General features: G+C 54.1%; 3 protein-coding genes across 5 annotated transcripts; all 3 read right to left on the bottom strand.

Annotated features, from left to right (window-relative positions):
- Positions 1 to 570: 570 nt before the first annotated feature.
- On the bottom strand, positions 571 to 2,365 carry Spem2 (SPEM family member 2). The gene is made up of 3 exons (XM_046461994.1): positions 2,228 to 2,365; positions 2,007 to 2,064; positions 571 to 1,877 (listed from the first exon to the last, which is right to left on the bottom strand). The coding sequence occupies exons 1-3, from the start codon at positions 2,363 to 2,365 to the stop codon at positions 571 to 573; spliced, it is 1,503 nt and encodes a 500-aa protein (XP_046317950.1).
- Positions 2,366 to 4,813: 2,448 nt separating this feature from the next.
- On the bottom strand, positions 4,814 to 6,370 carry Spem1 (spermatid maturation 1). Its single transcript, XM_046462031.2, has 3 exons — positions 5,879 to 6,370; positions 5,732 to 5,789; positions 4,814 to 5,551 (listed from the first exon to the last, which is right to left on the bottom strand). The coding sequence occupies exons 1-3, from the start codon at positions 6,011 to 6,013 to the stop codon at positions 4,830 to 4,832; spliced, it is 915 nt and encodes a 304-aa protein (XP_046317987.1). The 5' UTR covers positions 6,014 to 6,370; the 3' UTR covers positions 4,814 to 4,829.
- A 128-nt stretch (positions 6,371 to 6,498) lies between these two features.
- Positions 6,499 to 22,719, bottom strand: Nlgn2 (neuroligin 2). 3 transcript variants are annotated; one of them, XM_046462029.2, is made up of 8 exons: positions 22,004 to 22,719; positions 18,898 to 19,150; positions 15,264 to 15,314; positions 13,051 to 13,200; positions 12,695 to 12,880; positions 12,399 to 12,591; positions 11,445 to 12,041; positions 6,499 to 9,655 (listed from the first exon to the last, which is right to left on the bottom strand). In XM_046462029.2, exons 2-8 carry the CDS (start codon positions 19,001 to 19,003, stop codon positions 8,782 to 8,784), a joined length of 2,157 nt encoding a protein of 718 aa, XP_046317985.1. In that variant the 5' UTR covers positions 19,004 to 19,150; positions 22,004 to 22,719; the 3' UTR covers positions 6,499 to 8,781. The 3 variants fall into 3 exon arrangements, with proteins under 3 accessions (XP_046317985.1, XP_046317983.1, XP_046317984.1); XM_046462027.1 differs by lacking the exon at positions 22,004 to 22,719 and having other exon boundaries at positions 18,898 to 19,366; XM_046462028.1 differs by lacking the exons at positions 15,264 to 15,314; positions 22,004 to 22,719 and having other exon boundaries at positions 18,898 to 19,366.
- Between the last annotated feature and the right edge of the window lie 364 nt (positions 22,720 to 23,083).

Below are 23,083 nucleotides of genomic sequence, written 5' to 3'. Positions count from 1 at the left end.
GTCTCACTAAGTTGCCTAGGCGAACCCCAAATTTGTGATCCTCCTATCTCAGACTTTTGGGTAGCTGGGATTACTAGTATGCACCACCATGTCTGTCTGACCTGAGTTTCTTGAGCAGGGCTGAGCCTCTGAACCCCTTTTGGGAATGGAGAACAGAGAAACGGGGTGAGTGCTCAGAGACTCATGGTTTGATGTCTGCAGCTGGGAGACCTTAATGTATGGTATAAGACCAGGACAATATATTTTTTTTTGTAGTCATAGATGGACATCATGCCTTTATTTTATTTGCTTATTTTTATTGTATGTGGTGCTAAGGATCAAACACAGTGCCTCACACATGCTAGGCAAACGTTCCCAGCCTCAACCCCAAGGACAGTCTTGTTGGCAAGAACACGGCCTCATACCAAGAAGGGAACACTGACTTCTCATTTCAGGAATCCAAGGGCAGGGTCTCCATCTGGCAGAAAGAGAGCTACTTCCAAACCATAGACCACCACAATGTTTCCTGGACTCGGTTTCTCTTTATTCCTCTCTCCATGACCTGCCCAGCCACCCACATTCTCCTACGGGTCAGTTAAGTTTCCCAGGTCGGCTCCTGTGTAGAGAGGGCCTTGAGGTTGATGTGGAAGGTGGTGGCAGTGAGTTGGCCCGTACTCTGTTCTCCTGCACTTGACGCTTTAGCTCCAGGCTGTCGTACACCTGGTAGTTGGCATTGCCACCTGGATTCCTACTGAGTGGGACAAAGGTAGCTGGGACTGGGGCAGGATCAACAGCTTGGACTTCAGGCAGGGGCTGGGAGCAATGAGGGAGCAGGGCCGAGCTAGCAGCTGGGACCCGTTGATATGAAGCCTCACCCAACATAGTGAGGGAGGTGGAAGTGGTCAGAGGATGCCGAGGAGGCATAGCCTCAGCCCAGTCAGCAGCCCTGCGTCGCACCTCATGAGAATCCCGGGGGTTATAACCCAAATGTCCTATGGATGGGTATGGGCTGCGGTTGGGCTGGCTGTGAGCATGACCAGGGAGATTCCTTCTGTGGGATGGGGGCGAGTAGTGTTCCCGATAGCCCTGGGCCTCCTGCCGGGGGTTCCGGGACACCAAGGTAGTTGGGGGTTCACAGCCCTCTACACCACGCCGCCGCTGATCCCAAGCATCATACAGTGTCTGGCCTCCTGAAGAATAAGGGCTATGCCCCCCAGGGACCCAGGAAGGGTTAGGGGGCAGCGGGCGGGGAGGTAATGGAGATGAGGTCCATTGCTCAGGCTCCATGTTGCCCCAAATTCGGGATTGTGAACAATGGGGTGCAGAGGACTGTAGCCTCAGCTCTGACTTGGCCTCTACACGCTTGGGTAAGAGGCGCAGTTCTGGTGACAGATAGATAGAGGGTGGTGGCAAGCTGGCCAGGATCCCACCTTTGCGGCCCCATAACCCCATGTTGGAGGGCAGTCCCATCCGCTGAACCCAGCCTGGGTTCTGGGGATGTGGGAAGGACAGATCCTCCTCATCCAGGTAGGAGTCCCTGTCCTCCATATCATAAAAGGGTATGGACTGCAGCTGTGACATCTTGCGGTTGTGAGTTTGGTTATGAAAGACTGGGCTACCATGGGAGAATTTTCTGTGGTTCCAAGGCCTCTGCTGTTGGCTGGGGCGGTAACGTTGGCAGCACTGGCGGCATTGTTGGTACTGGCGGCGGCGTGGTTGGTACTGGCGGTGTGGTTGGTGGCGGCCCCGGTGGTTGTGGAGATACCGAGAGGAGGAAGAGGAGTAGCCTGTGGGTTGGGTCATCTTCACCTGTACAGGGTCCAGGACACAGTGGATGTGGATGTCTTGGGCCTTGGCTGGGAAATGTTTGAGGGAACATTCAAAAGGCTGGACTTCATCTGGGGGAGGCAAGAGTGGGTGCAATTGCCATAAGAGTTCAGGTTAGGAATAGTGGGGTTTGAATTTTTGGGGCCATGGTAGTGGTCTCGGGGCGGGGAGGGGTCCTACTCTCTAGCTGCTATACTTACTTTTCTGCTTAATCCAATAGAAAATCTTGTCTAAGGCATTCTGGAACTCATGCCACATCTAGGGGTGGTGGGAGGGATGGGAGTGAAGGCCAGGCTCCCTACCTCCAACACCACCCACCCCAGCCCTAGTCAAGACCCGTCCTGCAGGTGGAGGTGCAAGATGCAGCTGACTCCCCCTCAGCCCTCTTCACCCCTGGGGATGGTCCACAACTGTCACTGACCACAGTTGCCACGTTGATGCCAATGTTGACAAGAATGATAAGTCCCACCAGCAGGAATAGGATGTCTTCAGCATCCTGGGGGCTTTCTTGGTGTTGATTACAGCACCCCAGGGTGTCACTCCAGAGCTGGTTTTCCATGGTGGGGGGGTCCTAGGGCCACTTGGGCCACCCCCCCCACCTGGCCCCGACCCACACTGCATTCATGCCAGTACCTGGAGATATCTACCAGTTGAGAAGGGAGCCAGGTCATAATGAGGCAAGTTAGGAAGAGTCACAATGTAGAGGTAGTAGTCTTATTCACTCTGCTGGCTCTTCACTATCCTAGGCTCCTACTTGATATTTGGTCCCCAGATGCCCCTGAGGTTAGTCTATCCTTCTGTCTCCATGAGGCCTGCTTAACCACACACCTCATTCCTGATCTGAAAATAGGTAGCTACAGTCATAAGATAGTCTCCACAGGGGTTGAATTATGTGTAATTCCCTCAGTTTCTGGTCATTTGAGATATGGCAACATGTGCAGCCTGTTGATGTGCCCCACCCCATGCTACTTTGGGGCCAGCAGCTGGGGTGACTGACTGGATGAGTGACAACAAGTGTCCCCTCTGGGTTCACCCTGCTATAACAGTTCCTCCCTATGCTGACCATTTCCCTGTCATAATCCCTGTAGCACACATCCCAACCCTTCCTGGCCGGGGTTTGCAGCCCTGGACATTAGTGGTCCCTGAGCCCTTTGGCTTCTTCACTTCAGAGTCAGATGGATTTCCATCTTGCTGAGGTTGCTGCCCCCTGCCAGAGACTCCAACTATAGTTTCTCTCCTTCCAAACCAACTATCCTCTTATTGACCCATCCCCCTCTAAGTTGAAAAACTGGTTAACTCCCACCTTAAAGAAATGACCAAAACACAACATAGATGTTATTGTTGATGTGATGAATGGAGTCCTCCATGGAAACGAGGCTCAACATTGCAGTCTGTAAAAATGGTACCCTGAGCATGGCAAGTCCGTTGGTCCCATTGTCAACTATGCAGCAGAAATGGAGGAAAGGCTGATGAGCATTTCCAAAAAGGCCTCCAAACACATGGTAGATGCTTAGTATGTACCCACTGAATGGAAGCAGCCTGAAATGATCAATAATATTGGTTGAATGTAAATGAATGCAAATGTACAGAGAGATAGGGTGATCCACAGATCTATTCACATCCAGGAATCCTTCTAGCAACACTTTAGCATAGTGTTCCCAAGCTATGTGTGTGCATGTGCCTGTGACTCTAACATTCTAGGAGTAGAGCCATGCCTTGGTTTCCTTGCTGCCCAGTGAGCAGAATATTCTGATGAGGTCATGTGGTAAATTGAGGCAGGTGGGAGATTTGGGTAAGCTGACGAAGTGGCAGTGGGAATCTATCTACTTGCAAGAGAAGGGGAATGGAGTGTCTGAGGCCATGAAATTGAACCTTGGTACCTATGTGACCATGATTAAGTCACTCAGTCTCTCAGAGCCTCATGCAACGTGGAAAGGATTGTGATGTTATGGTGAAGTACCTCTTGAGAGCATCTATAATATTTAATCTTCTGTTCCAAGACTCATGGAGGGTACAGGAGCATCAGGTTCTTCCTGGAGAAATACGAGGGACTAGAGACCCTCCCTCTTAGTCATCCTCTCACAAGAAAATCAGGGTATAAGAAGGAACTATGTCTCCCCTGGGGCTGAGGCCTAAACCTGGCCTGGCAAGAACTGGACTTCTGAGGAGCTAGGGCCATGGAGTTAGGGAGTCTCTCTAGTGAAGGGCTATCTGGGGGTCTGGGGCCAGATTTGAGAGCGTCTCTGGACACTTAAGAAAATAGGATTGGCCAGGCAGTGGTGCATGCCATAATCCAAGCAGCTTGGGAGGCTGAGGCAGGATTATATTATCACAAGTTTCAAGCCAGCTTCAACAACTTAGTGAGGCCCTTAAGCAACTTAATGAGAACCTGTCTCAAAATAAAGATGTTATTGTTGACAGACAATATATGACAGAACCTGTCTCACTGTTCTTATGGCTCAGAGCCTCTGGGCTGGGAGGTGAGGGGTTCACAGGGTAAACATAGGCCTCTAGACCTAGCTCTGACTGCATCTCTATTTTGAGGGGCCTTCTCTCTACAGTGAGCTGGAAGCGGATAGTCTGGGAAAGTGGTTCCAGAATGTCCTGTGTCCAGGGATCCCAGAGTCTCTGGGTGGTTTGGAAGACTTGCCAGTTCTTGGAACCATTCCAGTGGCGAGAGCAGATTGCTGGGTACTAAAAAGGGCTGGGGATGTGGTTCACTGGTTAAGCAGCGCCCCTGGGTTCAATTCCCTGTACTAAAATAACAATAAGAAAAATAATAAAAATAGGGTAGAGGTAATTAGAAGCCTTGAAACCAAGGAGGGCCATGGAAAAGGCCAAGGACAGGGCTTGAGAGGACAAAAGGTGGATGAGGTTCTCCTGGGCTCTCTAAGGTCGTCTTACTAGGGAGATCATTCTCTTAACAACCAGGGCTTCTGGGTACCTTATAGGCTCTGCCTTCCACCACCCCCCCCCCACACCACCACAAACCACCTCCTCTCTCCTTTTTATTTTTTTCCCCATCACTTCCCCGTCAGGGGACGATACACCCAGTCCTTTCCTGTCCCCTCTGCAGTGCTAGATCCAGAGGCCAAGGGATAGCAGTGGGACAAGGCCTCCACCTCTCGGGTCAGTTCTCGAAGCCGCCGCCTCACATCCCGGGCATCATACGCTACTCGGATTGAGGAGCAGCGCTGAGGGATATCGGGGACATTCACTGGGCCCAGGAAGGGCGGCGAGGCAGGCTGGCACTGTTCTACCTCAGCCTCTGCACCTGCCCCACTGTTCTTATGGCTCAGAGCCTCTGGGCTGGGAGGTGGGGGGTTCACAGGGTATACATAGGCCTCTAGTCCCAGCTCTGACCGCATCTCTGTTTTGAGGGGCCTTCTCTCTACAGTGGGCTGGAAGCGGATAGTCTGGGGAAGTGGTTCCAGAATGTCCTGTGTCCAGGGATCCCAGAGTTTCTGGGTGGTTTGGAAGACTTGCCAGTCCTTGGAACCATCCCAGTGGCGAGAGCAGATTGCTGGGTACTGAGGTGGGGGCTTCTCATCATCAGTGTCAGGAGCCCAAGCTGCTGGGTTGTGGACTCGGCACAATGGAGAGGCTCGCCGGCGATGTCGTCGTGTGGGTGGGGGGGTCACAGTCATTTTCACAGGGTCCATGGTGCATCGAAGATGGACTGCAGGGGAGCTCTCCTTCTTCGAGGGATGGGTCTGCTTCCCAGGTGAGGAGGAGTTAACAGCTTCTGTGAATCAGGGAGAGGGAGGCTGGTGGGGAGGCTTGCTCCTATAGTGAAGGGAGGCAAGGCCTGGGGAGAAAAGCTGCACCATTGTGGTGTCTCAGAGGGAAGAGCAGCAAGAGGCCAATTTAAGGCTGACAGACATACTTCTGTACCTTCTATGCCCCAACACCCAACCTTGTTTACCTTTTTCACAAATGATAAGGAATACCCGGTGTAAGATGATTCGGAGTCTGCTCCAGAGCTAGGTGTAGGAGGACATGGTGACCCCAGGCAGTTCCTTACCAGGTTTGCCCCCCAAGTTTGTTCCCTCCCACATGGCCCCCTCCTGACCAGGGTCACCATATTGATGATAATGTTAATGCAGATGATGAAACCCAGCAGCAACAGGATGGAGTTGCCCACGTCCTGGCAGCTGTTGGGGTTATCTGAATCCCAGCCAGGCTGTGGCCACTCAGCCATGGCCATGGCGGTCCCTAGGGCCACCAGGGCCCTTAGGCCCCCAGCCCCTGTGCCCACAGTGTCAACTGGCCCACCTGCCTTACCCAAAGTGTCCTGAGGGTGAGCGGGTCACAATGATGCCGGGACTCTCTCTCACAATGTGCTAAGGCACTAGTCTCAGAGTCTCTGGCCCAGGGTTGAGCCTCAGCTTGAGCCCAGACATTGGCAGAGGCCAAATCTTTCATTTTTATGCCTCTCCTGCAGCCAGTCACCTGAATCAGCTCACTGGCTCTCTCCCCTGTTTGGCATCTGTCCTGAGGCCCCATCTCTCATTCTAGAACCACACCAGGCTCTGGTCTCAGATATAGACCTGAGACTCAGGCATAAGCCTAAGTCCTGATCTCTCCAGGCAATCCCAACCGCACAGAGCTATTCACTGAAAAGGTCTAGAGGTTTGGACTCCAAAGGCTTGTTTCAGAGCCCCCCACCCCAACATAAGAGCAGGCAAAACCAACAGTTAAACTTTTATATTTACAATATTCTCTTCATCTTTTGCCAGGTTTAAAAATGTGTACAGAGCCGCAAAGGGTTGGGGTGGGGACATGGGACTGTCAGGGATTGTTCTGGAGAGAGGGGCTGGGCATTGGAGTCCGTGGCTGAATCATGGAGTCCCCCAGCCCCCCTCCCATGCCCTGGTTCTGGGGGCATCTGCCTACGGGGCTCAGGGCCCAGGTCGCTAGCATTTGGAGGGCATGGCTGTTCCAAGAGGAGCTAGACCAGGCAGGGGAAAGGGCCAGAAAAGAACTACGTTTCCATGGGTGGAGGTAGGAGAAGGGACAGTGAAGAGGCAATGTTCTGGGACTCACAACCAGGGATCCTGGACCTGGGTGCCAGTAGAAGATGGCATCCCACCCTTACTCAAGTTTGGCAGTAGCATCCCACAGAAAGCCATACAGCAGGCTGAGGATTCACCCTCCTCTATTGTTGTTCCATAAAACCCTTTCTTTTCTTGAAGCAGGGATTGAACTCAGGGGTGCTTACCACTAAGCAACATTTGTTTTTATTTTAAATTTTGAGACAGGGTCTCACCAAGTTGCTTAGGGCCTTGCTAAGTTCTTAAGGCTGGTCTCAAACTTGCAATCCTCCTGCCTCAGCCTCCTCAGTTGCTCAGAATACAGGTGTGTGCCATTGTATCCAGCCCTTAAAACCCTTTCCTACATGGTTCTTTTCCTCAGAGGCACAAACCCAAGGACCTCTGGGCAGTAGCCTCACACATTTCCTTTCAAATTCTTCCTGCTGGTGTTTGAACAAGCCCTGTCCCCCATGGCCCCCTCCATCTGTTCCTCAGTGCAACTGACCTCATTCCCCAAGCTGTCCATGAAACCTTTTTCCCTGTTACCCACCCCCCCCCCCAAACACACACACATTGCTCTTTTCCTTTGGCCCTGGCAGCAAGGGGGAGGGGTAAAAGAAGGGTAGGGGAAAAGATTGGTCTGACCCTGAGATGGGGACAGCTTCAAACTGGGAGAAGGAGCTGGAGAATGGAGATCTGGGACAGAGAGGGAGGGGTGACACAGGAATCAGAGTGACAACAGGGGGGCTCCTTAGCTGCCACATCCCCCTACCCTGTATCCTACCTGCTCCCGTCGTCTTCTCTAGCCTGGGACTGTGAAATCCTTGACACATTTTGAGTCTTTCTCTCCTCCTCCATCCCACCTACCCAGTTTGGCACAGATGAGCAATGATCTGAGGACTGAAGGAAAGGCTGTCCTCAGGCCCCAGGAGGGCTTTGGTCAAACATGCATGGCCTCTGTGGGTGGCATACGCCACATTCCCTGTCTACCAACTCAGCATCTCTGGGAGAGGGAGGTCCCCAGCCTTTCCTCAGGGTTTGTACATCCCCCTCAGCTTAGGTTAATCTGAAGTCTGTTCCCACCTGCCATGTGAGGAGTGCTGGGCCTGAGGCTGGGGGGGATGCAGGGAAGTGCTGGGGAGAGAGGGACCCTCTGCCTGGGAAAACACACATCCACATGCAAGAACATGTTTCCACTCAGAGAAATGTATCCTGGACCATGGGAGAATTAGTTTCCAGGCAGCACCGGGATGCACGGATCTCCCTTCCCCCTGGCAGGAAATCCGTGTCTGTCTGTATGGAAGGTGAGGGCCTTCCTGGGAGAACGTGCTTCATCTGACTTGTGCCATGGGGGAGAAACATGCTTTGCTGGGGTGGAGGGGGGAGAGGAGGCAGGGGGGGCCTGTGTTTTCCTTGCTGCTCCCCAGGCACCACCCTGTGTTGTCTGGTGGCCAAGAGTCACTGTATGAGAACACATCACTTCCAGGGTCTCCAGGGGGTGGGAGGGGGGAGGAGGTGGGAGAAGGCATGAGGAAACAGGATTCTGGGGTACAAATCCCCGCAGAAATTCTTTGAGGGGGCCAACATGTGTCCAGGGCGGCAAAAAAAACCTCACCCTGCACATGGGAAAATACCCCCTCATGAAGAAAGCACACCTCCATGTGGGAAAAGACTTCCACATTTCCACACACTGAAGACTGGTGTCCCAGTGGAGGGCAAAAAACACCCCCCAATGTTCAAAGGCCCAGGTCCAGAGAAGAGAATGGGCCTCTTTGCATGGGAAAAACACGCATCTCAGTGGGGAATCCCATGTCCACCTTAACACTGTTCGATGATGTGTGACAACTCCACAGGAGAAAAGCCTGTTGCCAAGTCCTACTCCCTGCCTTGGAGTGGCCCAGGCTGGGGAGGGGTGGGGAGGGTGGCCTCCCCATGCCGCCCCCTATACCCGGGTGGTGGAGTGAGGATGGGGTAGCGTGTTGTTGTGGCTGGTAGCGGTGGAGGGCGGTGGGGGAAAGGGCCCAAAGGGATGGAGGGAAGGGGGTGGCGGGGGTGGTGGTGGCCCCAGGCCACTGGGCAGCAGGGTTAGGGCCCTGGGGGCCAAGAGAGGCACATCGTCCGGTGCCCGGCGCAGGGCCAGGGTGTAGTCGGGTGGACAGGCAGGGCGCAGGGCCTCAGCAGGGTCCGCCCCAACGCCACCACCCTGCTTCAGCTGCAGTGACACCAGCTCCTCCTCTGGGGGCAGCTCCCGGCCAGCAGTGGGGAGCAGGGGACCCCCACCAGGCACACCAGAGCCTGAGCCTCCAGGTGGACTAAGCCGCCTGCATCGCAGTTCCTGCCGCCGGTCCCGCTTGTAGTAGAGAGCGGCAAAGGCCAGGATGTTGAGGAAGAGAAGGGAGGCGCCCACGGCCACAGTGACGCTTAGCTCTGTGGAGTAGTCTCGTGAGTCTCCAGGGAAGCGGTCATAGGCCCTTGGGCCTGGCTCAGGCTCAGGCTCGGGAGGCAAGGTTGCAGGTGGTGGGGGCCGGCGTGTGCCAGGGGCTCCAGGAGGTGGGCGGGGAGGCCAGCGTGTGGCATAGGGAGGCAAGCGAGTGGTGGTGGTGAAGAGCTCGGTGTGCAGATTGTGCAGGTGGGGCACAAGCTCCAGCCAGAAGGCCACCTTGTTGGCGCGGTAGTTGTCACGCACTCGTGGCTTCAAACCAATGTGTAGGTACTGCTTCTCTTTGCTGTTGAACTTGCTCCACACCACCTCCTCAAAGCGGTTGGGTTTGGTGTGGATGAACTTGGTGTCCTGTGGCACTGGCTGGTTGGGGTCACTGTGGGCATAGGAGGGCAAGGAAAAGAGGAGTGAGGGTGAGGCTCAGGCTCCAAGGAGGGTGGGGCTGTAGAGGGGAAGGAAGAGGAGAGAGATGCAGAGACAGGGAGACAACAAGAAATCCAGAGAAAAAGTCACAGAGGTAGAGACAATACACGGATGTGAAGAGACATAGAAATTGCCAGAGACAGGGCCAAAGAGACAAAAAGGATAAAGACAGATCACCAGAGACAGCCAGAGATGAGGTCAGAGGGACAGAGACAGACCAAGAGAGAGCCATAAGAGGCAGAAGCTGAGACCAAGAGAGACAGAAAGGGAGAGACAAAAATATATGAGAGACAGCCAGGGTAAAAGCTGCCAGCAGACAGAGACAGCATAAAGTAAACAGACCAAAGAAGGAAGAGGAGCCAGGTGCTATGGTGCATGCCTATAATCCCAGGTACTTGGGAGGCTGAGGCAGGATCGCAAATTCAAGGCCACCCTGGGCAATTTAGTGAGACCCTGGTTCAAAATGAAGTTTAAAAAGGGTTGTGGGAGGGGATATATATAGCTCAGCTGGTAGAGTGCTTGCCTTGTATGCACAAGGCCCTGGGTTCTAATCCCTGGCACCACTAAATAAATAAATAAAAAGATCTGGGGGTATAGTTAAATGGTAAAACACCTCTCTCTGGGTTTAATCCCCAGTAGCATGCAAAAAGCAAAAACAAGAAAAAATGTAAAGTTTTGGGGCTGGGGATGTGGCTCAAGCGGTAGCGCGCTCGCCTGGCATGCGTGTGGCCTGGGATCGATCCTCAGCACCACATATAAACAAAGATGTTGTGTCCGCCGAAAACTAAAAAAAAATAAATATTAAAAAAAAAGGGTTGTGGGAGCTGGGTGTGGTGATGCATGCCTATAATCCCAGCAACTTGGGAGGCTGAGGCAGGAGGACCCCAGGTTCGAAGCCCCCCTCAGCAACATATTGAGGCCCTAAGTAACTTACTGAGATCTTGTCTCAAAATAAAAAATAAAAAGGGCTGGTGATGTGGCTCAGTGGTTTAGTGCCCCAGAGTTCCATCTCCAGTACCAAAATAAATAAAATTTAAAAGTTGGGGATAGGGGCTGAGGTTGTGGCTCATGGATACAGCGCTTGCTGCCTTGCACATGTGAGGCACTGGGTTTGATTCTCGGCACCACATAAAATAAATAAGTAAAACAAAGGTACTGTGTCCATGTTCAACTATAAAAATTTTAAAAAATAAAAAAAATAAAAGTTGGGGATATAGTAGAGTGCTTGCCTAGTGTCTCCTGATTTTGATCTCAGTATCATAAAGGAAGAGGAAAAACAAAAAGAGGACAGAGGGACAGAGGGAAAGGGAGAAATGTCAGTGGATTTCAGGAGAGTGGCAAGGCATAGAAACAGACAGATACAAACTCTTACATACTTAGACACAGACCACAGTGGTCACACAGAAGCAGAGCACAGAGTGGGGGCCGGAGGCCAAGGGAGGAAGAAAGATACCAAGCTAATGCTACCAACTGAGCCCACCCCCAGAAAGAACAGGGACCTCTCTGTCTAATTCTGCTGAATCTCTAACCCTCACCTCAGTGCCTGGTACAGATAAGGTGTTCAGCAATGTCTGAATTGGTCTCACTTAAGCAAAAGACAGCAAGAGCAAGTACTTTCCTGGAGGAATGATGGCCATGTGAAGAAGGGAGGGAGGGAAGGACAGAGGACCAGCCAAGGATGGTGAGGATGCCTCAGCCTGCAGCGCGCCCCACCCAGCCCCACCAGCCCCTTTGGCCCTCACCCAGTCTTGGCGAAGTTGGTCCAGTAGGTCATAACAACTGCGCTGAGCATGACGTCATTCTTGGAGAAGTTGCAGGGGAAGAGGTCAGTGGCACCCACCATGGGCACACCAAAGACATAGGGCAGCTCATCTCCATGGGCTGCATCTGCCCACTCTGGCCGGCCCTCAGCCTGGCAATGATGGTAGAAGGTGTAAAAGTAGACAGGGGACTGGTAATCAGCGTGCAGCTTAGCAGTGGCCACAGCTGGGGCCACCCACTGGTGGTCAGTAAAGAGAGCCAGCAGGGTTTTTCGTCGCATCTCGCCATTGTCCCGGTCAGCCCAGTCTGTGTACATGAACTTGATGGTCTCCCGCAGCACATCCTTGCCTTCCGGGTAGCCATACAAGTTGTCCACAAAGTTGGAGACAGTGAAATCAAAGGCGCTGGCGGACACACCATCCTCACTCTCTGCAGAGTCCTCCACAAACTTGAGGCCCTCTCCCTGATTGACACCGATAAGCATGTCGTAGTTGAGGAATTCTCCCTGCTGCATGAGGATCTCAGGGTCATCGGGGACTACATCGCCGTCCACCACGGGCCCAAAGGCAATGTGGTAGCTAGGGAGAAGGGGGCAGGGTCTCATCACCTGCTCAGTGGCCTCGTCTTGCCCCATGGCCCTATAGGCCCACATGCAGGTACCCCCTGGAAAACCCTTCTCCCCTATTTGAAGACCTCCTAGAGTCCTTCAGGGCACTTGACCTCTCCAGAAGTCTTCCAGAAACGTTTCATGGTACCCTGTGCTCACTCTATTTGGCCACCTCCATTGAGGAAAGGCCGTTAAGAGGCCAGTAAAAGGGCCTGAAGCCCACCTCTCCTTGCCCAGTGGAATGCCCACAGGCACCTCTCACCTCAACCTCCTTGGAACCAGCAAGGAGAAGTGAAGGCCTGGACCTGGCCCTCTCCCACCCCCATACCGGGCAGGCTGCACATCCTGGTCCACCAACTCCCGAGAAGGCTTTCTGCGCAGACACTCCACAGCTTCGGCGCTGTCCTCCCGGTCACAGCCCACCTTGGCTGCCAGCAGACGCGTGTACTTGAGTGGCTGGTAGTTGACAGACCAGCTGGAGATGGCGGTACCACTCTGGGCAATGGCCTTCTGGAACAGTCCTGGCAGGAGAGCAAGATGACCTCAGGCTATGCCATAATAGCAAAAACCAGAAGGGGGATCAGGTAGGGTCAGAGCTATGGGAAGCAGGGCAGGCTGTGGTACCTTCTGAATGGTGGGAGAGGATCAGCAGGTTGACACAGGAGGCCCCTGCTCCAGACCCAAAGATGGTGATGCGCTCCGGATCACCCCCAAAGTGGGCAATATTTTCACTAAGCCAACGCAGGGCCTGGATCTGGTCCAGAAGCCCATAGTTGCCTTTTGCAGCCTGATCCCCAGTGCTGAGAAAACCTGAGGGTAGAAGAAGAAAAGGAGCTCCCTGGAGGTGTCACAACATCCATACCCCCTTTCCAGGCAGCTCAATCCAGCCCAGAAGCAATTTTGCTGGGTTTAGAGGAGCACTGCCCACCAGGCCTACCTCCCAGACCCCGCTCCCCCCAAAGTTGACTGCCCACCCTCACCGAGCACCCCAAGACGGTAGTTGAGCGTGGCTACGATGACATTGCCATAGGCGGCCAGGACTGAGCCATCGAACATATTCCCGGTGCCCTCCATGTAGGAGCCTCCGTGCAGAAACAGCATGACAGGTTTCTTCCCAGAATCCCGGATATCTGCGTGAGGAGGGGGCAGCAGGTGGGCCAGGGGATTGGGGATAAGGACACAGTCAGACCAGAAGCAGCACTACCCAGCTCCCAGGTCTGCTAAGGACCATCCAGGAGCACAGGGGACTTGTCACTCCCATCCCTGGGGGGCAAGACCGGATTCCCCTCCCTCCCCCTACAGCTAGCCCTAGAGAAAGGTCCCTCACTACCCCTGGCCAGGCTGTCCCCAATCACTTTTCCAAATGTGGGGCAGACCTCCAAGAAGCCCAACAGAGGCCGGGGGTGGGAAGTGGCCCTCCTCAGGGCCTATGCTGGTTCCAGCAACCCCCTCCCCACGCGGCAAATCTCCTTCCTGCACCTGGAAAGAGTGCTCTCGGGCTGGAACTAGGGTTAGAAGTGCTGGGAGGGTCCTGCCATTTCCTCAGAGTCAGGCCTTGGGCCTCAAGCTCCACATGGCACCCTGGTCTGTGGGTGAGGGGGTGTCAGGCCCTAGGGTCCCTGGGGGCTTGGTCTCCTCCCTGCCCTAATTCCTTTCTAGGTCACCTCCCTAGTTACCATAGCAACCCCCAGCCTAATTACTGTGGCAGGAGGAGGCAGGGTGGGAAAGAGCCTGCCTAATGAAGCCAGGGTGCAGCTCTGAGTCTTAGACACCCATAAACTGGCCTGAGCCCTAGGTCCTGAACTAAACTTCTTTCTTGCCATCTCCCCAAAGGATCCCTTAATCGTTGCCACACACAGTATGCCCTTGAAACACTCAGGACAGGACTGAGAGGTGAGAAATTCCTGAAGAAAGTGGGAGTCTGAGAGGGCTTGCCAGGTCCTCAAGCTAGATAGTTCCCTCTTCTGCAGCTCCCCCCTGATCTGCATAGTGCCAAGGGCTGGGATCACCCCTGGCCCACAGGCCCTCCTGTGTCTTAGCACCTGCCATGCCTGACTTGCCTGGGTACTCCATCAACTGGAACCAGGCCTAGGTCCCCACAGTTGGTCCCCAGCACCTCACCATCTTTCTCATCCTGGTAAAAACTAACTTTCTGACAGGTCAGTCTGCAGGTCACTAGGACATTCCCCGTCACTTGTACCAGCCAGCTTCCTGTCTCCTCTTAGGCTTTCTCTATAGTCTCTGGACTTCTTCAGCCAGAGCTCCCAGGTAGGCAGCTTCCTCTCTGTGTCCTCCCCAAATTCGCTTCTCCCTTTTTTTTCTGACTTTCCAGTAGTTTCTCCTTCCCTTCAAGGTCCTGTTCTAAATGTCTTTGGTTCTCCCCAACCCTCCCCGTACCCTTTTCCCAGTGTGTGGGGAGGGGAGTCAGAAAGGGAAGGAGCAGGAAGAGGGGCTGGGGCAACAAGAATTCAAAACCAACAACAAAAAACAGGATCAAGAAAGAAGAAAGAAAGAAAAAAACAACAACCAAAAAGCAAGAAGCTCTTGGGGCAGATTCAACAAGAAAAGAAAAAACAACAACAACAAAAAACTCCATTTTGGAAAAAAAGAAAAAAGTTCTTTGCATTTTTTTTTTCAAAATTTTGTGGTGAAACTTCAAGATATTGGGCCCTGTTTTTCAAAAATTTCCAAATTCTTTGATTCACTTAGAATGTTTGCGTTTTCTGAGTCTGACAGGCTTTTAGAAATTGTAGCAGGTTCTTAATATTTCAATTGTGTCATCAATTTGCCAACTTAAAATTTTTTTCCAAATGTTATTTTGCTCCAAATTAAATTTTTTTTCCAAATATTACATTTCACAAGTTTCAAAGTAATCCAAATTTCTTTCAAAGTCTAAATATTTTATCCAATTCTTTGTTGTTTCTCTGACATTCCAATTTTTTTTTTCCACCTTATTTTTGCCATGGTTAGGTTTTCTAGTGGGTCCAACATTGTTCAAATTTCGTTTGAAGTTTTCATAATTCTTTTTTCTAATTATTAAAAATTTTTCTTTTCTTTTCTTTTTCATTTTTTTTTTTTTAGTTGGGAGAACAACTGAGGGGCCTTGAGGGCTGTGGGGACATTTAGTTAGGGGCAGGGCCATGAAAGTCCTCTTATAAGCAACCACATGCAGCAGCGGGATTTTTAAATCTACCTGTGTCTGGCGGATTGAGCGTCGCCTCGTCACGTTTTTTTGTGAGCGGACCTAAGACCGGGAACACAAAACAGAGAAAAAAGGACAATTTTGTGGGGAAAGATGGGGGTCGGGGGAGGTGGTGGATGGGGAGGGGAGGAGAGAAAGCAGAAAAGGGGAGGGTGAGGGGAGGCAGAAAAAATAAGCCAAAAAAAGCAAAATTTGTTTGCAAGAAAAAGAAACCAAGAAAAGAGAAAAACGTTTCTACAACCCAATTTTGTTCCCCTCCCCGGAAAAAGTCATGCCCCAAAGAAAAGGTGGGTTTTGGGGGGTGGGGTGCCTGCGTGGGCTGAGGCCTGTCTTAAGACATATTGACTTGGCTGGAAAGGATTTGGCTTGTTGGTGTGTTTGCTAATTGCTGGAAATGAAACGGATGTTAGAGTGGGGTGGGAGGGGAGAGGAAACCCCAGGAGACCAAGGCCAGCTTGCCACCCAGGCCACCTCTCACAAGGCCCCTTCAGGGCCAGCCAAGCACTGCCTGCTGCCCCACCCAGGCTGTAAAGAGGAGAGGCTGCGCAGAAAGGACTTTGTATCCTTCTGGACAGCTCTGGAGGGCAGAGGGCAGGATGGGGCTGGAGGGCAGCCCACCCTGCTGCTCACAGCCTTCAGAAGCCCTCTGCTCCCCACTGGGGGGCTATGGGAAGGTCAGATAAGGCTGCCCACCCTCCTACCCAGCCTCACCGGCCAGCATTTCTCTTCCATCCACACTCTGGCCTGGCTTCTCACCCCATCTCCTCAGTGTGGGCAAAGCAGGGAAAGGGGTCATCAGGTCTTGCCCTCCACTCCAACTCATCCCTCCACACTCCCACCAACCTCATCCCTTACCCAGGCCTCCTCTCCTCCCACCAAAGTTGAGAGCTTCCGACCAGGACCACCCCCAGCCCCTGCTCAATTGCCAAAAAGCCCTCCTCCCCACTTGAGGGATTCAGCCCACAATTAGGGAACAGGAAACATAGTGCCCTGAGCCACCTTAGCACCCAAGGTACCAGGGGCAGAGGGTACTGGGTGGCACAAGGTGTGCCCAGAATCAGGAAAAGGCCCCATACTAGGCTCAGAGATTAGCACCAGGCTTATTTCAGATTAGGGGATCAGTTAGGGGACAGCTAGAACCTAGAGGCCTCAGGGGGTTCCCCGGGTGATTTTTTTTTTCCTGGATAGATTGTGGAGTCTGCAAGGCCCAGGGTAGCTCTAGAAGATTTGTCCTTTACTGGCAATAATGGCCCCATGAGGACCTACTGGGAAAAGGGCCTCTTCTTTGAGAGAGGGTGTGGATGAGGATGAAGTCAGCAGGGCATGCATGCATGTGAGAATGAAGTGAGTGTGTGTGTGTGTGTGCTTGAGTCAACCTCTTCCTCCCAGAGCTGGTGTGAATATTCAGTGAGATCACCTGAATGTGTCAGGTTCCAAGCAGGTCTGCAATAAGCAATAGTTAAAAATATAGAAGGTGTGGGCATGGGTGTTGTGGGGCCAGGGGCCAAATCATTTGTGTGGAGGTGTTGAGGTAGACAGTCCAGTGGTGGAAAGTACTGAGTGTTTTACTGGGGGAAGAACATAGGGTAGAACCTATGTAAAAGTGTGGAAGTGGAGAGTCCACAAGCAGGAAGTGTTGAGATGGACAGTCTGGAGGTTTGGGGGTAAAGGACTCACAAGACATTGGGATAAGTGGTCCACGAGAGGGAGAGGAATGTGTAGTTTTCTTGTGAAGCATGGTTCCTTTTATTAAGAAACTGGGGAGGACATATGGAGTATGCGGGAGTAAATAAATGGTCTATGAGGGAATAGGGTGCTTAGATTTTTTTTTTTTCGGGTACTGGGGATTGAACCCAGGGGTTATATCCTTAGCCCCAGTTCTTTTTTGCTTTTTATTTTGAAACAGGGACTAAGTTGCCCAGGCTGGCCTTGAACTTGAAGTTCCTCCTGAGTGGCTGGGATGAGCCAACCTTGCTTGGCTAGGATACTTAGAATTTGGATGCATTAAAGTCAAAGTTTCTGTGCACTGTGTGTATAGGTTGTTGGGAGCATGGTTTACATGGAGAGGGGTAGTTAGGAGGTTAGGTACACAGATGGAATGAGGGATACAGGGTAGATTGTCTATATGGGTTGTGAGTGGGTTGTGAGTGGATATGAGTGGGTTGCGGTGCATGAGTTGTTCTATGATTGGCATGAGAGGATTCTGGATGCAGATGCAAGGTGTTTGAGTTGATCTGTACCATCCCTCAGGTGTTGTTACCATCTGAGGGATGCTACAGGTGATCTCTAGATAGGATGTATGGCAAACAATCTGTAAGAAGTGTTGAGGGTGTTGGAGACTGTGGCACAAGTAATCTGTTGGAGCACATTGTCCAGGTATGGGGTCACAGGGCTATAAGGTATATGTGTATGTTGCTAGGGCCCATGATCTCTATATATCTAGGGATACTGGGGAACACAGGCTGTGTGGGTGATGGGACACACAATTTCAAGGAAATGTTAGGCATGTGTACACTGTGAATACATTGGGAATTGGGATCTGTGGGGTGTTGAAGCAAATGGTGAATGTATATGATGGCTGGGAACATGCTCCGTGTATTGAGTAGTTGAGACTCAGTCTATTATGACATTTGAGGACATGATGTGAGTTACAGGTTCCTGAGTACCCAATGGCCTAGGTATTTGGTTGTTTAAAACAGCATGGAGAGGGCTCTGTGGAGGTATTGGCATGTCTTGGAGTATCATGATGGGGTGTCAGAAGGGTAATGTGGGGGCTCCTTGTGCTGATTGTCTGTTGGGATAGCTTGAATCTGCCAGTTACCCTCTATCATAGACAAGTGGGAAATTGTTCTGATTAATCCTGGTGTGCAGCAGGTTGGTGGGAGAATTGTCTGGGGGTGTATGCTGGAACTATAAGCAGTCCTGTAGTGGACAGGAATTCATTAACCTGAACAGTAGCTGGTCAGCTCCAGGAAGGAAGTTTGGGCTGTGTTGAGTGGAGGTGCCCTTGGCAAGAAGCTTTCCTTCAGGGATTCATAAGAATTTTTTACGAGACAGAAATCTCCCACAAGAGGGTGTGAGAGCCACTACCAGATCAGGTTAGGGACTATGGGGGCCACATGATAGAGGGATACCTCTTCAGGCTGCCTGGGGTGGGAAGGGTGAGTAGGAAGAGCCCACATTGTCCTTGAGGTGTAGTATAGCTAAAGTAGGTATGCCAAGCCCAGGCCTAGAAGCAGCAGGTGAAGCAAGGCTGGAGGGGGCTCTGAGCAGGTGATGGATTGATTACTTGAACACCCAGTGGCTACATTGAGATTGGTGCCTGACTATGTGCCTCTTTGGGGAAAGGGTGGATGAGCCTAGCCTAGTGCCTGCTATCCTTACCATGGCTCTCCGAGTGCACAAAGAACTTCCAGGGTGGTTGTGTGTGGGATGATGCTGGAGCAACCTGGCAGGCACCCTTACTTCTCAGAGGGTGTGCAGAGGTATAGGGACATACTGCCCCTCACTGCCCCCACCAAGGCCCAGCTCAGGGGCTAGGAGGTGGGCCAGTGCCTGAGGGTCTGTGTGTGAGTGTTTGTGGGCTGTGTCCACGGGATACCCGGCCTTGTGCCCGCGCCCTTACCGTCCTCAGTGGGCACGTAGAGGTTGAGATACAGGCAGTCCTCGCTCTGGTTCTGCACGTAGGTGGCGGCCGCCTCCAAGTTGTCGGTGAACCACACAGGCAGCATGATGGCCGGCAGCGCCCCGTGCAGGTTCTGCGGGCAGGCGGGCGGCAGGGTGGTGGCGTTGCGCACCCCGGGCCAGGAGGCGGGTGCCTCAGGAGGCTGGAATCGGCGGGCGCCCAGGGGCGGTGTAGCGTAGGGCACGCCCAAGAACTGCACGACCGGGCCCAGGATCTCGTTGTTGAGCTCGCGCCGCACACCGCGCACTCGCCCGTAGGCTGTGTTCACCACTGGGAAGCGCTCCTCCCCGAGGCTGCCAAGGCCCAGGCCCGGGCCGCCTGGGGCGCCGCCCGGACCCCCTCCCCCCCGTTGAGCCCCCGCCAGCCCCACCAGACACAGCGCCAGGAGCCACATGCTGATCGGGGGACCCCCCCTCCCTCCCCGGGACCCCCCCCCTCGGAGAGAGAGAGAAGGGGGGGGAGAGGGAGGGAGGCCCCCCTCGCCCCAGGAGGGAGGAGGGGGCGGGGGACAGGAGGGAGGAAGGGGGCGGGGAGGGACCTGGGTTAGACGGGACAGAGAAGGGGTCTGTTCCTCTCCATTGAGGGGGCAAGGGGTGGGGAAGGGAAACGAGGTGGAAGAAGGTGAAGGCAGGCCCGACCTGCGGGAGGCAGAACAGGAGGGACAGGGTGTGCAAGATACAGACAGACGGACAGACAGAAAAATACGGAGGAGAGGTGGAAGAAGGGAAAGGAAATTGGATGGGGAGGACAGAAAGGAATGGGGAAACAGAAGAGACAAGTGGTTAGTGACTTGGATTTCAGACCAAGTTGCCACCCTTCTTCCACCCACAGGCCCCTGGCCCCTCCTCCCTCCCCCCAGCAGCCCTTCTCTCTTCAGCAGGGTCCCAAGCTAGAGGTGGGGTCAGATGTGGTAAAGGTCCTGTACAAAGTCGGTGGAGACCCAGGGGCCAGTTCCCCAGACCCAGCAGTCCCTTCCCAGCTTCTTTATCCCTCCCAGGCAGGCTCTCCCCAGGGACTCAGGAGTCCCAGTCCCCACCTCCCTGGGAGGGAATGAGACAGACAAGGAAGAGAAAATAAAAATACCAAGTCATTAATTAGCAGGAAGTGGCGGGTTTGTTTATACGTGTAATTACTCCTGAGCTATAATTTCATGGCACTGAACCCCCACCCTGGGCCAGACTTGGGTCTTTCTTGGGACCGAACAGACCCAAGCTCCTTCTTTCCCCTTCATGTCATTCCCTAAGGATTTTGCAACCCTGAGACTCCTATCTCCCCAGCTTCCTTTCCTTCTTCATAAGTTGGGGTACCTCAAGGCAGGGGTTAGAAAAGAGAGGCGATACTGGAGGGGCAAATCCAGGGACAGATGCGTGATCCTGCAGCCGGTTGCCGGGCGACGGGATGCTGCCCCGCAATGTTACCTCGGCAACGGGGCTGCAGCTTTAATCCTGGAGGGGGTGTCTGGAGGAAGAGGGGAAGGGGCTGGCTTAGTTGTGGGGTCCATTCAGGGCATGATGGGGAGGGCAGAGGCGTGAGTCTGAATACTAGTTTTCCCCAATAGTAGCATAGATGAAGTATATATGTTGAGGGGAAGGGGAATCTGGGGGCATGGAGAACCCTAAAGATCCGCCTCTTGCCCCCCTTGCGAGCCAATCAGAGTTTAGTCCTAGTGACCAGGCCTCTGACTGGAGAGAAGGGGCACTGAAGTGGTTTGAAGGCATCAAATGAGCCTACTGACTGCCCCCTCCCACAATCTTGAACAGCTCTGGACCCCAGACACCTCCTCTTTCACTGCATTTTGACCTATGTCCTGGGGGCAAACCTTAGCTTTATTCTCCTCTCTTCCCATCCCATCCATTCCCCTTTCCTTCCCCTTGCCAGCGTCCCCACCATTGCTGCTCTGAGGCCTGTGTACTCAGGGCACCAGGGACAGGACAAGGGAAGAGATCAGACCCAAGGGGCAGATACCCAGGTCATTTCAGCAAGCCCCCCTGCCCCCCACCAGCCGCCTGAGCTGTTTGCTGACGCGGGGTTTTCAGAGCCAGGCGCCAGCTCGCGGGTGGCTCTCTGCAGGTGTCAATTTATTCCAGAGATGAGGACACAGGAATCCTTACCACTCACACCCAGCTATGCCCTCCCCCTCTTCAGATCCTCTTAAGCTCTGTTCCCCCATCCCCTGGAAGGGACTTGGGGTTGGCTTCTCCAGGATCTTTTTCCTATGCCAGGCTAGGCTCAGACACTGTGGCCTTGCTGTCCCCTCTTTCTCCCCCCATGAGATAGTCTGCCTCTGTCACCCCTTCTCCCTCAGGGTACTTTGGACCCTGGCCTCCTCCCCTTCAACCAGCTTCTCTCCCTACTTCCCTCCCACTGGAGCCCTCCCCCAACATCTCTCTCCTCTCCATAGCGCTCCCTCAGAGCATCTTTCCTTGGCCTCTTCCAGCTTGCTCCAGCTCTTGCCTTCAGTCTCTCACCCCGCGGTCTTTTTTTTTTTTTTTTCTTCCCATTTTTCTCTTCTACATCTCTCCTTGGTATTTCTCTTTCTCTCTCCTCCAAATTTCTTCCTCAATTTTCTCTCTCAAGCTCCCTCTTTCTTTCCTGTCTTCCCCTATCTCAGTCTCCCCCATTTTCTCTCCCCATCTCTGTCTATCACATCTTGCTCCCCCTCCTTCTTCCCATCCCTCTGCCTTGCTCTCTCCATTCCAGCCCAGGCCTGACTCCCCCAACAGGGTAGAGTTGAGGGACGGGGGCTCAGGCCGCAGCCCCCCCCTTCCCGCAGTGGGGAAAATGGCTTGGCCGGGAAGGGGAGAAGGAGGGGGAGGGGGAGATGGGAACACACGGGGTCTGTGGGCCCATTCAAAGGATCATTCATAGACTGGAGAGAGGCAGAGACAAAGAGACCAAGACGCAGAGACACGGCGAGAGCATCCCTAGGCGGAGACACGCAGACAGAGCAGGCTGTGGGAAACCAGGCTCAGGGAGGGAGATGGGGAGAGGAGACCCCAGCAGACCACCACGCAGACCCCTCCACCCAGCCTGGCTTAGCTCCTACCTGGCTCAGCCCTGGGGCCGTGGTGCCTCCATCCAGGGCTCCGAGTGGGGGGCGGACGGGCTTCGAGAGGGGGGCGGCGGCCTCTGAGCCCCCGCGGCCCCGCAGGCCCAGCCCCCGCCCGCAGCGCCTCACCCGGCGGGGGAGGGGGATCGCCCCAGCCCCGGGGGGCGGGGCCGGGATCCAGTCGATCCCCGGGAAAAGGAGAGCTAGGGGATGGGATCAGGGGGAGCCCGAGAACAGGGAACCCCGCAGTGGGCACGGAAGAGCAAGGAGGGAGCAACGGGACAGGACTGGATTGGAGATCCACTGGCTCCGTGGGCCCGCTTCGAGGGACCAGAAGGCGGTCCAGGCGGAGGATCCTAAGGGATCGGATGCTGGAGGAGGAGTCCACGGCAATCCCCAGGGGCCCGGGGCCCCAGAGCGCAGGATCCGCGGTGCAGGGGCAGGGATCCAGCCGGAATCCTCGGGGAGGGGGAGGGATCTAGTCGATCCCGAGGGCGGGCGGGAGGGGGAGGTCCGGGGAGTCTGAGGAGGGCGGGAGCCGAGTCCGGAGCCTCGAGGCAGAGGTCGACGCGGCTCCTAAGAGGGAAGGCGGGGGTGGGAGTAGTCTTCGGGGGACGCTCAGCAGCCGGGAGGCCCGGACTCCTGGCTCCGCGCGCCAGAGCCCGCCCGCCCCGCGTCCATCCCAGCCCGAGAGTGATGATCCGCCGGCGGAGCAGCCGCAGCAGCCCCGCGCGTCACCGCGCGGCCGCCTCCCCCGCCCCCTGCCGAGAGAGCGGCGCACACCCCTTGCTCGCACCCGCCTGCCCGCCCGCCCTCCGGAGTGTGGGGGGATTGGAGACAGTGGAAGGGGGCGGGAGTGGACAGACGGACGGATGGACGTAGCCACCCGGGGCAGGGTGGAGACATTCCCCCGGATCTCCCACCCTCCGGGCTCTCGCAGTCTAGGGAGGGGGAAAAGATCTGAACTACAGGAGGCGGAGCATCACACGAAGAAGGCGGGGCCTATGGCAAGGAGGCGGGGTCATTCTTAAAGTGGGTGGGGTTTGGTGGCTATGGGTGGGGCTTGGGTGTCCATGA

This window comes from Marmota monax, unplaced genomic scaffold (assembly GCF_021218885.2).
Source record: "Marmota monax isolate L192 unplaced genomic scaffold, Marmota_monax_Labrador192_F-V1.1 WCK01_AAM20220418_F8-fsc00392, whole genome shotgun sequence".
In the NCBI taxonomy this organism is placed as follows: Eukaryota; Metazoa; Chordata; class Mammalia; order Rodentia; family Sciuridae; genus Marmota; species Marmota monax.
The sequence above is the reverse complement of the archived record's forward strand: the minus strand, read 5'-3'. Positions and strand labels throughout refer to the sequence as shown.

Bases quoted from the DNA above. Each gene is read 5' to 3' on its own strand.
- Spem2 (XM_046461994.1), bottom strand. From the start codon at position 2,365: ATGGAAAACCAGCTCTGGAGTGACACCCTGGGGTGCTGTAATCAACAC. The intron at 2,065-2,227 runs GTCAGTGACAGT...CACCACCCCTAG, and splicing joins GCATCAACGTGGCAACTGTG to ATGTGGCATGAGTTCCAGAA. The intron at 1,878-2,006 runs GTAAGTATAGCA...TGCCTCCCCCAG, and splicing joins CTATTGGATTAAGCAGAAAA to ATGAAGTCCAGCCTTTTGAA.
- Nlgn2 (XM_046462027.1), bottom strand. From the start codon at position 19,351: ATGTGGCTCCTGGCGCTGTGTCTGGTGGGGCTGGCGGGGGCTCAACGG. The intron at 15,315-18,897 runs GTAAGGGCGCGG...TCCCGGTCTTAG, and splicing joins CTACGTGCCCACTGAGGACG to GTCCGCTCACAAAAAAACGT. The intron at 12,592-12,694 runs GTACCACAGCCT...CTCTCCTGCCAG, and splicing joins CCTCTCCCACCATTCAGAAG to GACTGTTCCAGAAGGCCATT.
- Spem1 (XM_046462031.2), bottom strand. From the start codon at position 6,013: ATGGCCATGGCTGAGTGGCCACAGCCTGGCTGGGATTCAGATAACCCC. The intron at 5,790-5,878 runs GTCAGGAGGGGG...TCCTACACCTAG, and splicing joins TCATCAATATGGTGACCCTG to CTCTGGAGCAGACTCCGAAT. The intron at 5,552-5,731 runs GTAAACAAGGTT...CCTGATTCACAG, and splicing joins CCTTATCATTTGTGAAAAAG to AAGCTGTTAACTCCTCCTCA.